Genomic DNA, 23,404 nt, shown 5'->3' with positions numbered 1-23,404 from the left:
TTAAGACAGTTAAGGAATGACCTTTTAAAGTAGGAGCAATATCTCACCATGTTTGTGACCTTGTTCTATAAATGCTTTAGGCAAGTTTGAGTAAAATGTCTTTTGCATTCACCGAAGAGAATATGTAACCGTTGGTGTATACATCATTTTATGAGATGGAATTTTAGTAGGTCCTGCTCTCTTGCAACAAAAGAGTAATAAAAAAAAAGATGGTAATTAGAAAATTAACTTCTGACGGTCCAGGGACTTGGAGTCATGGTCTGTCCAATCACTGCCAGGAACAACAGTCTAAAACAGTTAGTCTTGTATGAAAATGTACTCTTTAGAAGCTGGCTTCCAGGAGGTGACAGGTTAATTTTTAAAAAATGTGTCATTTAAAATTTTTGTCAACTATTTTGAGAAGACATATAAAAATTTCATCGTACTCTGTATACAGTGTACTGTGTGCATGTCAATAAATTTGACAAGACTTGACTTGACAGGCCACTGCAAACTAAAAGAAGTGGGTATTCAAGGTGCAGTGGTAGATTGGTGGAAAACTGGTTCACATATAAAAGGCAAAGTATAATGGATAGAGGAACTTTTTCCAAAAAAAGCTATATTAAAGTGGTGTCCCTTAGGAGTCAGTGCTGGGGCTACTGCTCATTTTAATATATTTAATATAAATGATCTTGATAAAAATGAAATTTTAGACAACAGTAGAATAAGTGGAATAGTAAATACCCTGTAGTCAGCAGACCTGGACAGAATGCATATCTGGGCATAAATTTGGCTGATGAAGGTTAATGTAAATAAATGTTAGTGTATTACATATAAGAAGTAACTTGTTAGATTTAAATCTAACAGTGGGGGTCTGAACTTTCAAAGAACACATCATGGGAAAGACTTACGAGTTATAATGGACTATCCATATTCAGACAGAGGACAGAAGCAGTTAAGGCTAATAAGAGGTTGGATTCCACATCAAAGTTCCGGCTACAAGTAAAGGGAGGTGTAACTGGCAGCACATGGAGCTCCACTTAGAGCCATTGTGCAGAAAGCCAAGTCACAAGCTAAGTGGCCAGATCTTTTGCACCCTGTCAGAGATCCTCTTTAGTAGAGTGATAGAACTGGTGGCTACGATTCCAGGCATCCTGAGTTCATGTCTCACCTGTGATGGCAGAATATCTAAAGACAGGAGGTAGGAGGATATTGTTAATATTGTGTTCAGTTGTGGTAATTGTATTACAAGAAGATAAAACAGCACTAGAAAAAGTCCAGAATGGAACAATTGACAGATTTCAGGATTGTGGGATATGAGCTTTGAGAAAATGATTGAGTTGAGTTTTTTTCAATTTAGGGAATTGATATTAGGAGGTGACATGATAGAAGTATTAAAAATTATGAAGAGAATTAGTACCTTGGATTTCACCTGTTACTGTAAAATAAGTGAATCAGTTATATCAGGGTAAAGATGTACTGTAAATTTTGTACAAAGTTTAGAACTCTTCTACACACTATAAATATGTGGAATATATTAAGTATAGATTGGCAGATAGTTGTGTTTTGATCTGGTCTGCTTTGATCAAAATTGTTTTTATGTTGTATTATTTTGGTTTGTTTTGATTTTTACTTTAATTTTAAAAAAATGATTAGTTTTTACTTTAACTGAGAATAACTGTTAGATTGTTATACAAATGCCTGTTTACTGTTACATTTCCATTTGTGGTGAACTAATTAACAAAAGCATTTGTGTTTCTCATTAATATATAGGACCTTGTCTTTCGCTTACTCCAAGCTTTTGTCTGGAATAGCTTATTTTTGAAATCCTTACTTGCTCACTGTTCTTTTAAATAAAGCATTGTTTTTTGCTTTACCTTTATCCAATATGGATACCATAACAGGGATATGCACCGTGCCTAATTTAATCAGTGGCTTTGCATTCTGCAGTCTTGCCTGGAGAGACACTTCAGGCATATTGCCAAAAAGAAAAATGCAAGTTGGAGTTAAAGTATAGCCCTGCACATTAAAGCTAACAGTAGAAAAATGTCTGAAGCTGTTCATCCTGTAACTAATTGTTCCTTACAGATTCGACAAGTCAACAACTTCTGTGCAAGATTTGTGAAAGGAATTGTTCCAGTTGGGTTTTAGGAAATGATAGCATAGTTGTTCATGGCCACTTGTTTTGTTTTGAAATTATTTGGACTATGTTTGTGTTTTAAGAGTGTATTTGACATAAGAGAGTAGTATTACAACTCTTTTGTTGAATTAAGAGTTATGGTGTGCCAGAGCCTAGCCTGACAGCACTGGGCCTTAGGTGGGTAGCTTCCATTTCCAAATAGTTTTCCCAAGAGTGCTGACTGTGATATCCAACTGCTCAAATATTGTTTTGTACCTTTTTCTTTTTCTATACATTTTCTTTCTTCCGAATGCTCTTAAGTATTCATTTTCCCAGCTGCCCTTCAGATTCATAATCTGAATAATTATCACAGCTCTGTGTGCTAAAGAAGGGTAGTGTCCCACTCCCCTATTCATACCTTTCAAAAAGGGAAGGTAGAGAATAAATAAGTACAACGAAATAAATACAAACAAGTACATATGGTTATGCATTTATTAACTTTGATTACCATTAAGGCTTATTTTGATGTTATTTATCAATTAGTGTGAAGATGCAGACACACTGTTCATTCTGTAATGTTTTTTTTTTGTCCGAACATCCTCAAATTTTAACTCAACCAACTCAGCTTACGTATTTCACAGTTGGAGTCATATGTGGACTCCTACAGTATATGAATAAAAATAATTTCTTAGGACAATTAATCGTAAAATATAGTAAACTAACTAAAGTTGTCATTATACTCTACAGACTTCTGAGTTAAAGTGACATAGAACAAAAAATGAGTGGGTGCAATTTTTTTAAAGATACTACAAACATGAGCCGTGTTGCAGTTCTTGCATTATTCAGTTGAGCTTTCTTTTTTTGCAGCAGCACTGCTGTTTTGAAAGACACCAATATTTTTATATTAGCCGATGAGCTCAATTGTTTATTTAATTCACATTGGAACCTTGAGTGCAATGGCGTTAGTGAGGTCTTCTGTGAGCAATGAATGGCAGCAGGTGCTAAGTGGGAACTGTGCTAGTTTAGTAAAAATAGGATATACACATATTAGGCAGGTATTATGGTATAGTGGTTAAGGCTTTGAACTTTAGGCTTTAAACCCTGAGGTTGTAGGTTCAAATTCTGCTACTGACACTGTGTGACCATAAGAAAGTCACTTCACCTGTCTGTGGTCCAACTGGAAAAACAAAAGAAATATAACAAATTGTATCTCAAATGTTGTAAGCTGCCTTAGGTATATTTTGCCAGCCAGCATAATACATATATTGGCATCTTCTTATATAATACGGTACCGTGGCTGTCCGTTTGTCAGTCCAGGATTTTAAATCACCTGCAGCTCATAAACCGTTTGAACTATTGACTTGATGTTTGGTATACATGTACTATGTGATGTCTACTGTCCGCTTTCGGGGTGATGATTGACCTCCAAGGTCAAAGATCAGCATAGGAAGGTCAGGGTCAAAAATTAAATAATCTGCAGCATGAAATTTGGTACACATTTACTACACTGAAACTCTGCACTACATCATTATATTAAAAGTGAAGAGTTTTGGAATTATTATTCTTTTTACTTTTGTTTTATTTTATTGTAGAATCAACTCTTGGGAGCAGGCAGCAGGGCGGCTGTGCGGTGGATGTGTACAGGCGTGGAGTATGATCAAGTCAAGTGTATTCACTGCACGTTATCGTGCAGTACACTGTTACTGGTTTATTTGCAGGTTCAGTATGAGCAACACCAAAACAAAAATCCAAGCCACATTTAGAGTCTAGTGAGAGACAATCTACATTAGCTATAGAGATGAACAGCTAGAATTTTTATCTGCATTGCAGTTTGCAACTTGACAGGGCTGTTGCTCATGTGTAAAACCTCTGTGTCTACCAAACAGTTTCTGGCTTACATTCTTTATGATACTGTCACTGTAGTATTTCCTCTGATCTGCTTGCATGCTAAAACAGAAGATTTTCTTGTAGTTTGATAGACGTATTTTTCAGCACAGTTCTGAAAGTGTTGACAATTTTCTTTATATGATAAAATGGAGAACTCATTATCTTGTTGCATTTAAACCAACATGCTATGTATTAAGTAAAAGAGCCAAGCATGAGTTAATTACATACTCCCATCGTCCTCCTTTTTGAACTTTATTCCCCTCTGTACATTTTGCAGTTGAGCATTTCATTTAAGCAGCTGCTATTGCAAAAGGACCAGTGAATGTTCCTAGCATTCTCTCAACACCTCTGTAATCCTACGACCTTCTTTAATTTCATCTTGCTATGTCTTGGTGTGTTTTTCTTTGAAACAAAATCTACTTATTTCAATCTTTTTTTAGTTTCATTTGGTTAGTGTTTCTGCCTCACAGATCTAAGACATTGAGATGTTAACCCAGTCAACATCTTTGTGGAGTTGATTTGGCTTTTGGTTTGGGCTCTCATTTTACTGAAAAGATTGGTTTTTGCAGTCGGCCAATTTACCGATCACCAGTAGGCCGATTGTAGATCGTTGCCCGATAGATCAGAGCATCTCTAGTTATGACCTTCTGAATGGACTTTCTATGGTTGTATTACTCTATCACATTATGGTGCACTCTTTTATGCTGACCTGAAAAGAGAACACTTACACTTTCAGCCCAGTGCCTTAGCAGTTTTCTATGGTATATCTTGAATTTGAAATTTATTTTTTGTCTCAAATTGGGTTATTGTGTGGTTTTTAGAAAGTGTTGTAATTAATAATAATAATTAATCTTATAATGCTTTATATATAACCAACACTTCATGCCATTTCACTAAGGCCTTCAATATACACAGGTAGCATAGTGGTGGCGCTGCTGCTTTGCAGTAAGGAGGTTGTGGGTTTGCTTCCTGGATCCTTCCTGCTTGGAGAGCACTTTGAGTAATGAGGAAAGTGCAATATAAATGTACAACATTATTTATTATTAAAAACCTGACTCTTGTCACACACGTGCGCATGGGAGGCAGCTAAAGGGCTTGAGTGAAGGCAGTTCTGAGGCATGCGGGGATGTGGCATAGTGCACTGACTCTCTTTCTCCCTTTCCTGTAGACCATTCTTGGGAGATTCCACCTGCCTCTCTTGACGTCACTTCCGAGATTGAGCCAATGGAACTAGACCTTACCAGTTCCGGCCCCTCTAACGTCATTTCTGGGCTCGATCCAATGAATGAAGAACACGTGCCCGATCCTTATGACCTCACTTCCTGTCTTCCCCTTTAAAAGCCTGCCCCTTTTCCCTTTTCCCTCAGTCTTGTTCTGGACTCAGTTGTATGCACTTCAGTGTTGTTTTTCTGATAAAAATGACTTTTGCAGCCAGGATACCATATTATACGGGTGGCTGCCCCAAACCTTTATCTGTTCATGTCTCGTTTTTGTGACACTATAAAATCAGTAATAATAACCTGGCAGGTAGGTCATTGCCGTAAAAAAATTCATATTGAAATTCTAGTTCTTTTGGAATCAGGCATCAAAATTAAAAAGACCCATTTGTATACTTGCTTTTTTCCATCAGTGGGTCTGTACTCACAAGTATGCTTTACCTCCATGTGTACATTTTACTATCTGTAGCATGGTCATAACACCTCGGTACTTGTATTCGTGTTAAACAGAATTGAAATTGTAGTTGTTTTAGGAGAGAGACAACTCCCTTGAACCCTGGGTCTCCTAGAACAGCTACCATCCTTTAGCAAACAATGGTGAGCTCTGCTTTCTGGTCTTCAAGGCAGTGTTTCTGTTATACTCCTTTATGCCCAGACCATAATCTGTATACAACTGACAGACATAAGTCAGAGGGTGGCACTTGTGTATATTAGTCTTTTAGGATGAGGTTAGCCTTTGCTGTAGACAGAAACCATTACAATACTATTGCTGCTTTGGTGGAAAGAAAGAATAAGCTTCATAAAAGAAAATTTCACCTTGTACAAATGCTACCTTCTTGTGGTATAGGACAGATTGTAAATACGAGTTTCTGAGTTGGAAATTGCATATAAACCCACTACAACCTCAGAGCTACAAGCCAGAAAATTTGGAGAAAATGAAAAAATGCTTTAATTTTACTTATCTCGGCAGTGACATTTATATCTCTGGTGACTCTTCCATTGAAGTCAGTAGACAGATTGGGAGAGAATGGGTGGTCCTGAGGTTGCTGGAAAGGGGTGTGTGGCTGAATTATATCGGTGCAAAAGGACGAATGTACAAGTGTTTAGAGTCCTAGTGCTTCCTGTCTTGCTATATGGTTGTGAGACATGGATGCTATACAGTGACCTGAGATGAAGACTGGACTCCTTGTGTCTCTTCGGAGAATCCTTGGGTACCGCTGGTTTGACTTTGTGTTGTATGAGCGATTGATCACGGAGTCCCGAATGAGGCACATGACCTGCATTTTGAGGAAGCATCAGTTCAGGCACTATAGCCACGTGTCATGATTCTCAGAGGGTGATCTGGGCCATAGGAACCTCATTGTTGAGGACTCGAGTGGCTGGACCAGGCTAAGGGGACGCCCACATAGCACCTGGCTCTGGCAGATAGATGGCCATTTCTGGAAGGTGGGACTGGACCACATGTCTGCCTTGGGGCTTGCCAACCGGGATCCTGAGCTGTTTCCATCTTGTGGTGGGTGCGGCAGCACGCTGTACCAGTGCATGCTGGACATGAATTCTCAAGAGTTGTGAATAGTGCTGACCTTTCACTGTAATCAAGTGTATAAAAGAAAAACTATAACCTGTTCAACCAGAAATACCATTCCTGTGATTGAATTGCATTTGGAGCTGAGTTATACACATGTTTAATTTATCTTTATTTTCATGATTCATATGCAGTTTGTCTTTAATTCCTTTTTTTATAAACCAAGTAACAAATTAAACAGCTATTTTGTGTTTCTCTGAACTGTCTTGACTGGAAACTTGCATGAACATACTGATGTGTTATTGTGAACTAGAGAGTTCCTAAGCACCAGATTCCCAAAATTCCACAAAAATCCCCACTTCACAAAAAAAGACCTGCAGTAAAGATTAAGCTCCAGGATACGCAAGAAATAAAAGGTGTTGCTGATAAAGGCAGTCTAGAGGCAAACAAGTCCCAATACACAATTCAAAGAATGGCAAAAAAGAAAAAAACAGAGCAAAAGCAGTTAAGTCCACTGATCTTAAAAACACAAGAAAAAATACAAATCCCAAAAAAAACTCGCCAGTGCATTCAGTGAACCACAAGAACATATTTATTTTCCTCAGCCTTTATAGGGCTGAGAGAAGATCCTTTCAGTGATGGGCAAGTGTCCTCCCCCCAACCCCCATAGGGGGGTCCACCCATGAATAACAACAAATACAGCAAAAGATACATCGCCTATAAAAACCAAATAATCCACACGTTTAACTTCCAAAACATACAAAATGGACATAAATGCGACATTTGAACCCCAGGTTGGCAGACCCTGGCTGAAAGTGGGTGGGACAGCAGGAAGGTGAAACACGACAACTCAGAGCTTCAAATACTCCGATAAGCCTGTGAATTCAGCATAAGCTGGTGTCTTACATAATATCTGATGCTGACAGCACCATTCCAATTTCCTTTATTTCAATTCCAGTAGTTTTTCCATTCTCTTCTCATATGTTTATGTTAAGATAGTACATATGTTTAGGAGGGACTAAGTTTAACATAGCCATCTTTCTGCTTAAAGATCAAGTAAAAAAAAAAATCTTAAGAGTCTTATCTGCCTTTTTATATACCTTTTTATTTGGGCAGTAAATTGCAAATGGCCAGTCTCTGGTGAGTGCTTGTGTTTTTATAATAAATTACATTAGACTCTAAGCATAGCTGAGTGCTTAAGAGAAAAAAAAAACAGCATATTCATTTATATACTGTTCTAAAGAAAAGACTGAGCTTTTAGGCAGGATTTGTAAACAATAAACCTTATTTAATACTTATTGGAGCACTGTGACTGTTAAATGAATTCATTGAATAAAATAGAGGAATACAAGGTGATATAAACTCAGTATATGTGCTTCAGAGATTTAGAAGGGTGCTTGTATACTGTATGTACATGCCAATAAAATTATAGATAATGTAGCACTTTTAGTTAAAATTAAACTAGTCTTCTCTTTCAGCAAAAATTCTACGAAGAGCTGTTGCCTTTATGTAAATAATTTGCCATTATTTGTCTTTTCACATTTGTGCATAGCTGTCATAACAAAAAGTATAAGTGAATGTGAACAATGAAGGACATCCTTTTATCACAAATGTAAACACTTCTTTGATGCTGGTATACATTGATTTCCCTTCTGTTCATTTAATTTACATATAGCACTTCTCACAAGGCTTTGACTAAAAGTACTTTAGTTATAGGCAGTGTCCAAATGTAACACCAAATTACTTATTGATCTATTGTCTCAACTCACCATATTCAGAACAAAGCCTCTGGAACATTGGACATAGTGCTGGAAAATATTCTGTACAGGATCCTAGACCATCACAGGGTACAGTAAATCATGCAGCAACATTTCATCAAAACTTTAGAATTGTCTGCTATAGACAACACATATCCTAGACATGAAAACAGAAGTAATAATGTAAACTTGCATTTATGGACCTTTATTACAAGTGATGCCCACATTTTCCATTGGCTCAGATCAGATATGCCCCAGAAACACAATATTTGGCCCATTGCCATTCAACAGGCATTATCATAACATTTAATGTCAAAGCAGCACACTCACAAATAGTTCACACCTGTGAGCCATTACATTTTTAGGCCAAGCAGATGACTGTGTCGCAGTTATGTAAGAACCTGCATAAACAATCAGTTTGCACTACTGACTCGATGTGCTGACCATCTGTAGCTAAACAACTTGTGGTGTTGTTACTTTTTGTGTCTGGTACATGTTTTATACTATACTATGTGATAAATATATATAGATATATAAATATAGATATATAGATATACAATATATTATAATACTATTTAGTATTTATTGATATGTATTTCTATTGCTCAGTATATTTATCTGTGCCATTGTACTATTTACTGTTACTACTGGTGGTTTTATTTTAATTTTAAGTCTGTATTCTTTGTTTAATAAGTTAATTCTGTTTAATTTCACAATGTCTGCATTATAATTTTTAAATACTAGACAGATTTTGACTTCTGAGGAATCATGCATGTGAGAATTTGCAGGTGACAGAGTACATCTTAGCCCTCATCTTGAGCCTTTCAACAGTATCGTGTGTGTATTATACACCTCACTCAGCTTGTTCCCTTATATTGAATCTGTTTGGGAATGATAGAGGAAATCAAAGATACAATCATATGACATTTTGTTAGAGCTAATGTTATTAATAACGTAATAAAAGGTCAATTGAATAATCTGACTGATTTTATAATATCAGATATTAGTATGGAGTTTTCCTTGTTTACTGCATGCTTTATTATGACTGAAAGTGAGATTAATTCTCTGTTGCAACCAAAATATCAGAATCCTCTGCATGTAATGTTTGCTAATCATTAAGACTTCCTGTACCTGATTAGGTATGACCACTGTGGATTTCCATGAGAAAAATATAAATGAACATACTGTACACGTCTGGAATGATAGTAACACTAGAATGAATTAAGTTTAGCGTATGCCTGGTGATCCCTTGTCTTGCATATCATTAATGTGACAGTTTTGAATTGAAAGTTTGTGTGTGATGTGAATGATTAGATGACTGGATGAGAGTGTTCAGGATTGAACAAGGGAGTATGTCCGTTAAAGAGTGTGAACTTTTTGTCTGGCCTGGTGCACAGAGTATTTGCCCACGTCAAACCTATTTAATGACTTCTAATCTACTGCATTGTACTGTGTCCTCACCAGAGAAAGAAGTAACAGCAAATACTTGATACTGTTCTATAAAGTATAATGACAGTAAATTGAGTTTAATTGAGATTGAATTGATTAATGCAATAAAGGCCAGAAAGTAAAAAAAACAGCATAAACTGGGAGAAGTTAAACCTTTGAAGAATTGAGGCATGCAGGAGTTTCAAAGATTTCTTGAGATTAACAGTTTAACATTGCTGTCAGTACTTTACTTTGAATGTTTACATTTGCCACCTATTAGCTTATTTGCCCTGGTTTCTCTCTTTAATGTAGGTTAATAGTTAAAAAGTAGCTCTGGCTGTAGAGCTAAGCTTCTTAATACAATATGTGTTTGTGTTCCTCAAAAACAGTTGTCATTGTTCTGTCAATACAGATTTAGGATTTAAGTTTTGTCATATTCTGCATTGTAATCTTGTTTAGCATGTTTTTGTAATGATTCATTTTGTTAACAGTGCTAAATAAAGTAAATTAGATTTTTTTAAGGCTGAATTTAAAATGTCATTTAAAAGATTAAATAATTAAAACTAATACTTTTAACGCCTTTCATTTTTAGATGATAAAATATGTAATATGCATTATTTCCAACCATTATTAAAAATGTTCATTTCCAGTTGTCTGGAAAATAAAAAAAAATAAAAATTTCATATATGATGCCTTCTTTAAATCTTGGATTCTGTGAATCTTTTCATCTATTTTTTTATTTTTTTAAATTTTTATCCAATGCAAATTTAGAGGGCAGTCGAGTTAGTACTAGATGACACCTCTGTTCATTGCAGTGCATATGCAAGGGTAGTTTATACCTGTAGTAGACCAGCTCCAAAAATACTAAAAAAAAAGTATTGTGCAAATCTTTATTAAAAATATTGCTGCCATCATGTGATGACACAGTAAGAGCTGCAGTATTTTGTTTGCCTTGTAATTAAACTGTTACATTGTGTTTTCTAAGGGCGTTCTTTGTGTCTGTCTGATCTGATTGATAGGTTTCAAACACAGGTATTCACTGGATTTCTATTCAAGCTTAAGAACACAAGATGTTTGACAAATGAGGAGTTCATTCAGTCCTTTAAGCTTATTTGGTATATTACTGCCAGCTGGTGTTTGTATGAAATGATGCATGAAAAAAAACCATATGATATGGATACAATGATGTTTTGAAAGCAGAGAAGCTGGGCACATGTCAGAAGAAGAAGAGTTTCCTCACAGTCAACAGAAAATGTGCTGTTTTTAAGAAGTCTGTTATGCAGATGATATTAGAATACATTAACATCTCCATCCAGCACTTTTTTGACTTAGAAAATCTAGGACCCCATAAATTAAACTATATGTGTCTGATGTACTGTGCTAAGCAGACTTTTCAATATCTTCTTTTCAAGACTTGTACAATATTATATATATCATTTGAGCTACTGCTACATAACCATCACAGTGTTAATGCAGGTTTGTGTATTTTTAATAATCCATTGGAAAAATGCCTTCGGTACTAGAATCATTTTTCAATAGCACACTCATTTTGAACAGTTATTTCCCTTATACAGCTTCAGAAGTTAAAACAGGCAGTTTTGCTGTTTTCAGTTCATTCTTCATCTAAAGTGTATTAATAAGGGCCAATGCAGTCACAAGTGTATTATTGGTTGTTTTAAGGTTTCCTTTTGTTACTACTAAAATAAACATTTCTTTATAAGCATTGCAGATAGCTTACAAATCTTACACTTTTGTAATACAGTCAGGCAATGCAAATTTTCTTTTTTATCATTTAATTCAATAATACAATTTTTTGCTCTCTGATAACATTAGAAATAGTAATTTATAAGCCAGGTGTCTGATAAATAAGAAAACATGTCACTTTTTATTGTATCCACTTGTACGTTAAAGAGTGCAAATGTTACACTGCAAAAAGCAGTAATATGATTAAGTTTAAGATGAATGTTTTCTTTCCTTTTTTATTTGTTTTGGCTACTGTTAAACAAGAGTGTTGTTTTTTTCAACAGGGCCTCACTGCAGAGTATATCATTCCACCCCTTGAAGATCTAAAGGACCTGGCAGCATTAATGTTGAGGACAACGTAAACAGCTTCTTCGTCATTATGTAAGGTTAATATATCTGGTCTGTGGAAAAAGAAGAGAACCAAGGACAAACAGTTGGGACATCGAGGTTCTGGTTGGAATTTTGGGACTACTCCCATCCCTATTCACCGTTGTCCCCATCCCTTCAGCTTTTTGTGTGTGTGTGTTTTTTGTTTTTTAATACATCTTTTAAACTGGATGTTTTCTCTCACCAATCACTATGCAAGAGGAATTCAATTATTTATTGAAGGAGAACAAAAATTTACTTTAGAGGAGTTTTTTTCTCCCTATTAATACAACTTCATTTTTTTTTTTTCTTCTGGCTAACTCTCAAGGTTTAAGACAAATGTAATTGATCATCATTATACAACATACTTAATTGTGTCTGGATAAAAAAAACTAACTTAGTCTTTGTCATCAATAAGTTTTACTCTATAAGGAATATTTGTGTGGATAGTCCTTCCCGGCCCAGGCAAAACTTTTAATCAAGCACTGGTGTTCAAACCATGTCAAGTAACAGTGGCTCTTGCCCTACTCCTTCTGGAGAGGGCCACATCAATGGATATCCTGTGTCACCTTATCCCTTTTTCTTTCCGCACATGATTGGAGGACTATCCCCGTTAGGTATCACCAGTCTGCAACACCAGCTCCCTGTCAGTGGCTACAGCACTCCATCTCCTGCAAGTAAGTCTGAGCTTTTGTGTTTCAAATGTTTGTCTCATCTTAGAACTAGCCACAGCATAATATTCAAACATCTTATTTCTGTTGTTAAATGGTTAGTTTTTCTTTCTTCATTATAATAAGTTGCTTATTGTTCATTCAGTCAGTCAGTCATTGTCCAACCGGCTATATCTTAACACAGGGTCAGGGTGGTCTGCTGTTACCAATCCCAGCCAGCACAGGGCGCAAGGCAGGAACAAACCCCGGGCAGGGTGCCAGCCCACCGCAGGCTTATTGTTCATTTAGTCCTTGTTCTTTTGCACTAAAAGTGAGAAGCTCTTCCCTGAAGCAGTAGAGGCTGTTGTCTTATAGCTTTTCTGATACTGTTCCTTATGGCAGTGTTGGCACTGATTCAATAAACAAAGGTCAGACAGATAATGAAATTCAGATATGAATAGTTCTGTATACGTGTACACAAACATGTCTGCAAACATACACAGAAATAAGAGTAATTGCAAAGGGACCATACTACATGTAAACATTAGATCAACAAAACAGTCCCTTAGAGTCCCGGTAGGCTTTCTTTCACTTGGGATCTGGCTGTAGCTTACACAATGCAAAGGATGGTTAATTTTAAAACTGGTGTCCTCATTAATGCTGAGTTCAGTTGATACACCATTAACATAATTATGTAATACAAATATAGTGTTTTTTTAATTTAATGTGGTTTTGAGTGGCTAATGCGTTAAAATACAGTAAACAATGAATTTAAAACAAAAAAAAAGTGAAAAAAATGGAGCAAGATGCATCTTTGGTAATTGTGATGTCCCTTAAGGTCTTGAGGAGTGTGGAACATTTTTTAGTCTACCTATAGATACTCAACTAAAAGTTCATTAGCCTAATATTTTTAATTTCCTAAGTTATGTATTATTTAAACTGTGGTGCTCTCTCAAGTGCAATTTACATTTTGTTTTTGTGAAAGGAGACGTTGCTTTTTGTTGATATGTTGGTACTTGGAACAGGGCTGAATGAAATGTACCTCTTGTCACTTTTACTATCTCTGCGTTATCACACGTTCTAGCTGTCCAGTGGTATCTACAGAACATGGTTTTGATGATACTGTATATCTATGGTCATGTAGCTCACATTTTATTAAAATGTGTTTATTTTGATGAGTTACTGTGCAAGGTCATGTTTTTTGGCTTAGTAACATCCTCATCATTTTTTTGTTTTAATATTGGTGTTTCAGCAAGTTTTATGGATTTTATAGTTTTAGATTCCTGACCTGGTCATTTTTTTTATATATGTTCTCTCTTTGTTTGTATCACTTTACTCCAGTAATTTCAGGTGCCACGCTTATCCAGAAATTGTGCTTTGGCAACTTCAAATCAGTTTTTAAGTGTATGTGTATCTGCATGAGTGTGCCCTGCCAACAGATTGGTGCACCATCATTGTAACTGTGCAGTCGAATAAGTGGGTTCAGAAAGTGAATGGCTAAATGGTGCAGTATTTGTTTGAGATTTTACTCTACTGGTTGTTTTCATTATAAAGACATTAAGAGCACATGTGTATAATGGTACCCCATTGGTAGGTGGGCGTGTTTTGTGAAGGCTTTTATTTGAGCTCTTTAGGTTTTTATTGCTATTCTTGTATACATGTGGAAGATGTTTTTACAAAATTCAAATGCTTAGTTAAAAGTGCAAATGTGTTTGTAAGCAGATAAAAACAAATACATTTTGAATAAGGGAGCTTCCATAAGAAATGTGAAATGCAGCGCAAGAGCCTATGGTCATGAAAGCTACATATTCTTTACCCTTTGCAGTGCCAACAGGAAGCATCTCCTCCCTGCTTCTGATAACGGAAGCATGAAATTCCATTGGAATTTGTATTCTAATTAGGGTATTGTATGTTTAACATTTTAAGTAACTAAATATTTGAACTCTGTTGGCAGTTCTGCACTAGCCTCCTTCGCTTTTTTTTTTTTGGACCTACATTTTGTGCATTTCATCGTCTATAGCATAACATTCTAATTGGCAGTCTGTTGTGTTACTTATTTTCCTTATTAGTACTCTTAATACTCGTTTTTGCTCATGTGGAGTAACATAGTTTCTGGGGCTTATGAGCAGAGCTGTTAAAAAATGCAAATCAAAATTCTATTTGTCAGGTCTATTGTGCAGAACAGAATAACAATCCCTTTGTGGTTAACTGATTATTCAAATTACCATCAGTATGTCTAGTTTCATTGTGAGTTGGATGAATGAACTAACCTGCCTGTTCTTTACCTTCTCACCTGTCCTCTTCCTGTCATTCCTACCCATGGAGCTCCTTGTTTGCTTCCCGTCACTTTTTACTGCAAATTGGTGTTTCTGTTGGAACTCAATTACACAGCAGTGCTTTGTTTGCTGTTTCGGGCATTTTTGGTTCCTGTTGCAAAACTTGTAAGTTAATTAATTGCAACCATATAGTAGAGGGATATAGTGTATTTGTAAGTAACAGACACACAGTGTCCATATTAATAGGTTTTATTCAACATGTTTATTTCCATTTTTAAAATCTTATTTTGTCAAAGCATGTGACAATTTTAATGGTTTCATTTAGATTAATAGAGGAAATACAATTGAAAAATGAAGAAGAAATGGGAATGACCATGAAACAATTAGTCCTGCTGAAGAAAGTCACTTGTTTTACGTTAGTGCGTTATTTGATAAGAATTACAGGTGTTAACATTTATAAAAGAGAAGTCACTTCCTACTTGAGTCTTTTTTGTTTTGTTTAATTGTTTCAGCATAGTTTTAGTGACACAAGAGTAAATCTCCATTGTCATTTTTATAGGCAGCATTTCTAAGATTGATTGCCATCTTAAAGGCTGTGAAAGACACCTGGGTTATTGCTGGTTTGGTAGTTCTACAGATGTCTTTGTCCTTTCACTAAAATATATGCAGATTGCACCCTAGGGTGAAAGGCTTTGATGAATGGCGAGAATGGTACCATCATAAGAAAGCCAGTGGTTAATCGTAGAATTTCATCTATTTGCCTGGAGGTGCAATTTGTACAAATGTTGACAGCTGTCTTCCATGTGCAAACAAACATCTTAGAAAGATTTGTTGTTTAATTTGGTTTTGCAGTTGAGGTTATGTGCAAAAAACGATTGTGAAAATATGTAAAAGGGTAAAGAAAAATGTTTTCTGTATTCTTTCACGTTTAATGTGATTTTTACTTCAGCAGAGCATCATTATTCTGTCCCCACCCCTGCTCACGGACAGGCCTTGTGCAGTTTTTTCTTTCCATTACTGCTAATCTATGAGAGTCGGAAGTCTAAGGCATTCCATGAGTCAGGATTTTATAACAAAAATTAAGCAAATCTGGATTTTGTTTATTTAAGTGCCAGATGCTGGCTTCATCATTTAAGTCTGTTCTGCAGCAGAAATTGTTATCGACTGACTCTTTTTATCCTCTAATCATAGGGTCAGCATACACAAGGAGAAACATTTCCTTTAGTTTGCCTGGATAGCACAGTGTTTCCAGAAACATGAAAACCTGTTTCCTGCAGAAGACCTCACTTCCAGTTTGGGAATTATGCCACTACATGCATTTTGTCTTTAATCCAGTCAAATTTTTGAAGCATGTGACATAGCAACTTCAGCCAAAGAGGCTGTGACTTTTACATCAACTGTTCATCCCTTTTTGAAATGGCCCAGTCCTTATAAGATTGTTTTTACTAGAAATATAGAAGGAATACATTTTGATTTAGCTGAAGTGCATTTTTAAATTTTGTGTCTGAAATTATTAGTATATGGCTTATAGCTACTGTAAGTTCTGATGTCATTTATGGAATGAAGTGCAATGTGCGCCACTTGTACTGGTTATCTAAAATGTCTGTTGGATCTTCCTTTGCTTATTAGTAGGTTTTTTTTTTTGTTTTTTTTAATTATCACTTGATGGGTCTTCTGACTACCAAAATCCTTTAAAAATAATTAAATCCAATACTATAGATTACCTAGAAAACATTTTATAACAGCCCTTTCACCTATCCTAAAAACTTGGACACTGCGTAACTGATCAATGCTTTTGGTCAGAAAGCCCTGCATAGTAGCTAATCAGACATATTGCTGAAACGTGATTTTATGTGAGGGCTTCTCTACACAAAGAAAAGTTCTAAATGTCAAAGCTTACTTGAAATAGAGAATGATCAACAGTGAAAGACTGCTTGATGGTGCACTTTTAAAACTATAACATCTGGTGGTGAAGCATGCTTGAAAAGTTCCTGTCTTGGTGTGCCAAAAGCATGCCAGCTGAACACATTTGTTGTACTACAGGGAACCATTTGAAAGTAGGAAGTAAACATGAAAAAAGTCAATAATGAGTTAACAGTAGAAATCAACTAAATACGGAAACTGCAATCAAGTAGGTATAATAAGAACATTTAATACAAAGAAAATAAAAACAAGAAATATGAGCTAATGACAGAAAAAAAATCAATCAAATCTTAGTCCACAGGGAATTTCTGGAAGCACTCATCTTAAGTCAAAGGAAGGCCCCAGTACTGTCCATATGCAATAAGATATTCTTGGTTTTATGGTCATGACAGAAATCACAAATTGCATTTTTACTGTTACAGAGATTTTGCTGACAGGATCTTTTATAAAACCCTCCACAAATAGCACTGCCTTGAGTTTGAGATTGGATTGGACATGAGAGTGCATGGCTGCAGCTGGAGTTCTCATTGACTAGAATGTAAACCCCAGGACAAAAAAAAACAAACTCTCTTCATCTTAATTTCATATCTTTTAATGACAAACTTTTCTGCTTTAGAAATAAACAATGATTTTCATGGGGAAAATTGTTGGTAGTCAGTGCTATGACCTGATTACATGAGCTTGGGTAATCTCTGAAATCTGCTTGGCTTTCAATCAGACAAGGAGTAATGATGTGCCAGTCAATCATGTCAAGAGCACAGCTTTCGGCCTGTAAGGGAGGATGGCATAAGAAAAAGTCATTTCTGATGAATAGCCATGTGAAGCATTTCTAGAGTTTGTCAAAAAGAAACAGAATGACCCAAGTGGGATGTGGGGGCTGACATTGTGTGAAGATGAGACAGCATAAAGCTTTTTGGCCAAAGTTCAAAGGAGGGTGTGTGGTGGAGATGTAAGACTGCCCACATCTCAAAAGACGCCACATGCACAGTGGAGTGTGGTGGTGGAAGCATTAGGCTATGAGGCAGGGAATTGGCATCTAGGTAAACTACGAGAAAAGGATGGTGAAAGTACTGCAAGAGAACCTGTGTTAGTCTGCCAAAAATCTGAACCTTTGAAGTCTAGCAGAACAATGATGTTAGACACAATGATGTCGTATCCTTGGAGTGGCTCAAAGATAGAAATGGGAATGTCCTGTAAGCTCTTAGTCCAAGTCCACCTCTCAAGTTAAGAAACAGAGAATCCATACGTCGGCTTGAAAACTGTGTATCAAAGCATCATGCTACTAACCCAAACAATCTGGAGCAGAGCTGTCTGGAAAAAACCCTGCCAAAAACAGAATGTGGCTGTATAAAATATTCAAGTGTAGAAACGGAATATTTATCCAACAGCCCATTTCCTTTTTTTTTTTTTCTTAAGTTTTTTTTATTTCTAATTTAATACAATAGCAAAATATTATTAACAATTGACAAGTTTGCCATGCTAGTGGCCATTTCCCATTATGTAAATTTGTTGCCTGTCCTTTTAAGCATCGGGTATACATCTATGAAAAACACAAATTAAAGGCCCATGTCTCCAGTGCAAGGAAACATCTGTAGTTATATGTGGGTGAAAAAAAATGTTCAGTGGATTTGCACAGGATTATATACAAATGTCTGTAGGACATTTCTATGGAAAACTTCCAAAAACATGTTTTGTAACCACTTGTAAATAGGAACTGTTCTAGTTCCTGTGAACTGAGTCATTCAGAGCATTTGCTTTACTTAATTTGAATATATTAGCTAGAATAATTAGCAAGTATTTTTCATAATTTCTGAACATGATTAACACACAAGTTGAAGACTATCTAATAGATGGCATGGTGACATGATTTCGTTTCTGAGCTTAGGAATTGTCTTATGACCTTCTTTGCTTAATGATGCATTGCTTGGTGTCCTGACTTGCAAGCTCATTTCAAGATGGCACAATTCCTTCTTGTGACTTTAGAGTAATTTCACCAACCTTGTCTTGCTCTTGAATCAAAAACTGTTCCTTGGAGTTTTTGTCGTCTGCATCAGAGATCGCTCAAAGGCTAGTTGTATAGTATCTGAAGGGCTCTGCAATCTTCAGAGGACACTGTGTTCTTTGTACGGTGTATAAAAACAGGTAGCATATGCTGTACTTCTATTATACTTGAGTAAATGATAAGAGTAAAGTTTTTTTTTTTCATTTGAAACAAATTAAATTCATGTAATTTTATTTTTTTGTTCAGTTTTTTCTTTTCTCCTTGTTTCTCTTGCTCCTCCAGTCAGTTCTCATTTTATGTTTGCACAAGGTGAATTTCATTAAAAGATAAATGTCTATTGATCACCATTGTTTATTACTGCTGAGTGGCATGAACAGTCATCATCTTCAACATTTATTTTGCTGCACTTAACCTTTCCACTCATTTTAACATCATTCTCTGGTATACATTCTTGATGAAAGTGTGCTCGATGTTAAGGTACGTGGGTAAAAAAGCTTAATGCAAGCATTAGAGAACAATATTTTTGCACACAGAATTGTCAATACACGGATCTGATTCCCAAGTACTCAGACAAAGTAGCACTCTAGGGACCTTTTAAGGCTCAATTCAATATTGTCTTGAAATGTTAAATGAATAAAACTTGACAAGCTGTGCTGGACTGAATAGCCTTTTCTCATCTCAGTATGGCGTATGTTCTTAGGTAAAATCAACTTGTGTGAATTTTTTGTTTGCTTTATAATAAGAGCCACATACGTTACATAGTCTTCAGTGTTGCTTATTTATTTCTTTGATTTGAATCTAACATAAGCACTACAGTAAGGAGAACAACAGAAACTATAAACCCTCTATTTTTTCATTTTATTTTCATATCCCTGGTATGTGCATTTTTAAACCATTTCAGTTGAAAGGGAACGTGGTGCTAAACCGCTACAGATACATGCTTTTTTCATTATATTCTTCTCCACTATTTCCAATTGGTACTTTAGCTTCTGTTATAATATGTTGTTTATAAGAAAACTCTACCAACACCAATACTTGTGAACAGAGAAGTCAATGTGTATGTATCCTTCCCTCAGGAAAGAGAGTGCCAAGATCTTGTAATAAAAATTATTTAGGTATAACTGCATTTTATTGTCCTAATCATACACAGAAACACAGAGGGTATCTTTTTCTGAAATCAGAACCATTGTCACTTCAGGGTGGATTACAGTACTTGGTACATTTTAGGACTTTTATTTAATTTTGTGATAATTGTGATAATTCACAGACTGCTTTTAGACCCTTGATTTTTAAAATTGATAGATAGATACAGTCATGGCCGAAATTACCGGCATCCCTGGAATTTTCCCAGAAAATGCACCATTTCTCCCAGTAAATTGTTGCACTTACAAATGTTTTGATATACACATGTTTATTTGCTTTATGTGCATTGGAACAACACAAAAAACAGACCAAAAAAAAAGCCAAATCTGACATGTCACACAGAACTCCAAAAATGGGCCATACAAAATTATTGGCACCTTTTTTAAAATTGTGGGTAAATCGTTTTATTTCAAACACATGATGCTCGTTTGAACTCACCTGTGGCAAGAAACAGGTGCTGGCAATATAGCAATCACACCTGAAGCCAGTTAAAATGGAGAAAAGTTGACTAAACCTTTCTGTTGTGTGTCTTTGTGTGCCACACTAAGCATGGCGAACAGAAAGAAAAGTAGAGAATTGTCTGAGGACTTGAGAACAAAAATTGTGGAAAAATATCAACAATCTCAAGGCTACAAGTCCATCTCCAGAGATCTTCATGTTTCTTTGTCCACTGTGCGCAACATAATCAAGAAGTTCACAACACGTGGCACTGTAGCTAATCTCCCTGGTGGATAAACAGCCCCAATCAACTTCAAAACATATCCAAGCTGTTCTGCAGACTCAGGGTGCAACAGTTTCAGCTCAAACTACATCGACATCTGAACAAAATGAAACGCTATGGAAGGAGAGCCAGGAGGACCCCACTGCTGACACAAAAACATAAAAAAAGCCAGACTGGAGTTTGCAAAAATGTACTTGAGGAAGCCAAAATCCTTCTGGGCAAACGTCTTGTGGACAGATGAGACCAAGGTAGAGCTTTTTGGTAAAGCTCATCGTTCTACTGTTTATAGAAAACTGAATGAGGCCTACGAAGAAAAGAACAACACAGTACCTACAGTCAAACATGGTGGAGGTTCTAAGATGTTTTGGGGATGTTTTGCTGCCTCTGACACTGGATGCCTTGACTGTGTGCGAGGCATCATGAAATCTGAAGACTACCAAAAGAGATTGGGACGCAATGTAGGCCCAGTGTCAGAAAGCTGGGTCTGCGTCAGAGGTCATGGGTGTTCCAGCAGGACAATAACCTCAAACATACCTCTAAAAGCACCCAGAAATGGTGGAAGACAAAGTGCTGGAGAGTTCTGAAGTGGCCAGCAATGAGACCGGATCTAAATCCGATTCAACACATATGGAGTGATCTCAGAATTGCTGTTGGGAGAAGGCGCCCTTCAAATCTTAGAGACCTTGAACAGTTTGTAAAAGAAGAGTGGTTGGAAATTCCAGTTGAGAGGTGTAACAAGCTTGTTGATGGTTAGAGGAAGTGCTTGATTTCATTTATTTTTTTCCAAAGGGCGTGCAACCAAATATTAAGTTGAGGGTGCCAATAATTTTGTCCAGCCCGGTTTTTGAGTTTTGTGTGAAATGTTGTCAGATTTGGATTTTTTTCTCTGTTTTTTTTGTGGTGTTCCAATGCACATAAAGGAAATAAACACGTGTATACCAAAACATTTTTAATTGCAACAATTTTCTGGGAAAATTCCAGGGGTGCTGATAATTTCGGCCATGACTGTAGATACTTAATTAATCCCAAGGGGAAATTCACATAAATATGATCAATTTTGTTTATATTTAACAACACAAGATTCCTAGGGCAAATTGATATAATATATGGAAAAAAAAAAAAAACTCCAGATGGTTGAAGGAAAAAAAAACAATCTGCAGGGGTTCCAAGGCCATGAGACCACCTAGCCCCCTCTAGGCCTTCTACCTAACATAGATGATCTCAATAAGTCTTCATGGTTTTCACGCTCCACGTAGAAGAAATAGATGAGGATGGTCATGTGGACCTCTGGCCTTCAATTCATCAATGTAGGGACTGCACGGTGCTTTGATAGGGTGGTGGCACTGATCAGCACCACAGAAAACCGGAAAAAGAACAGTAGAGAAAGTAGGGGTTAGTATGGATTTTGGTGCCACGAAAAAAAATAATTAAATGCATATACAAAGTAAAGCTATGAGAAAGCCATGTTAAAATAATGAGTTTTTAGTAGTTTTTTAAAGGGCTCCACCATATTAGCGGGCGAAGAGATCCAATGGTGCTAAGTAGGGCCATTTACTGTTAGCTGTTTTTCCCAGGTGGTAGTTCTGTACTTCATTTTAAGGATGATTTATGGGTTATGTTGTATTTACATGAAGCTTAGAAGTTGTAAATAAGTGAAAACAATATACTGTAATTATTTATATTTTTGAATGAAATGAAAATAAAGATAAAGTATATGTTATTGCCAGTTGAAAATGCAATTAAAGGCTATTTTATGACACTGTTCTTAGTAAATCTGTTTCAGCTGTGCATACTACTGTATACTGGGTTCACCTTTGTTATTACATATTGCACTGTCATTGAAAGCACACAGACCTTGAAATGTAGCACAAAGTGCCGTGGTAGTCAAAACTAAGTTTAGTTTTTAAGTGTAGTGATACTCTTACTTATGCTTGCCCTCTGATTTAAATAATAAAAAGTGCTAAACATGGAATGGCACAAACAGAGAATATTAAATATGTACAGTAATACAGAAGATAATTCAGTATAGAAGACGTCCACCACAAATGAACAGAGGTTATTGTGTGAAGGTACTCCCTTGTGTCCCCAGTGTGGTATTAATGTTGTGAGTACACACAGCTGAAGATCTGTGACTTAAAGTAATTACTGAAACTCCACAGATTCTTGCTTGTTTTTTATCTCATGATTCCAGAGAAGATCATGGTCGTCTCTTTTGCTGATCGTGATATATCTAATGGTTCTTGGAGTCAGACTGTTGAATTTAAAAAGCAGTATGATTTGGGATATAGAAGAGGGCTCATTACAGATAACTAAGCACTTTGTTTTTGCACACTTCATTTTGCAATAACCACACACTCCAGGATAGAATCTTTTATTACACTGGATATTGTTAGCCCAAAATACACACACTCCTCAGAACAGGTGGCCAGTGACAAAGATTTGAATGTTAAAGAAAAACAGCACTTTTAAATTGACTTTTAATGCCGGTTAAACCTCTTCAAGGTACAGAAGTCAGCACATCATCTGACCTGGAGTCTCTGGTACAATGGGAACATGGTCAAGTTTTTTTGTCTTAAATATCACATTGATATAACTATTCAAACCCTTTTCTCAGTATGTTGTTGAAGCACCTTTGGCAGCGCTTATGGCCTGGAGTCTTCTTGGGTAC

General features: G+C 36.2%; 1 protein-coding gene across 1 annotated transcript in view; it reads left to right on the top strand.

Moving 5' to 3' along the window:
- The window catches only part of raraa (retinoic acid receptor, alpha a), a 270,178-nt gene that overhangs the window by 111,191 nt on the left and 135,583 nt on the right, over window positions 1-23,404 (top strand). The window contains exon 3 of the mRNA XM_039740824.1: window positions 11,940-12,698. Within this exon, the coding sequence (XP_039596758.1) occupies window positions 12,521-12,698 (178 nt within the window). The 5' untranslated portion in view covers window positions 11,940-12,520. The remainder of the gene's footprint in view (window positions 1-11,939; window positions 12,699-23,404) is intronic.

This window comes from Polypterus senegalus, chromosome 17, assembly GCF_016835505.1.
Source record: "Polypterus senegalus isolate Bchr_013 chromosome 17, ASM1683550v1, whole genome shotgun sequence".
Classification (NCBI taxonomy): Eukaryota; Metazoa; Chordata; class Cladistia; order Polypteriformes; family Polypteridae; genus Polypterus; species Polypterus senegalus.
The sequence above is the reverse complement of the archived record's forward strand: the minus strand, read 5'-3'. Positions and strand labels throughout refer to the sequence as shown.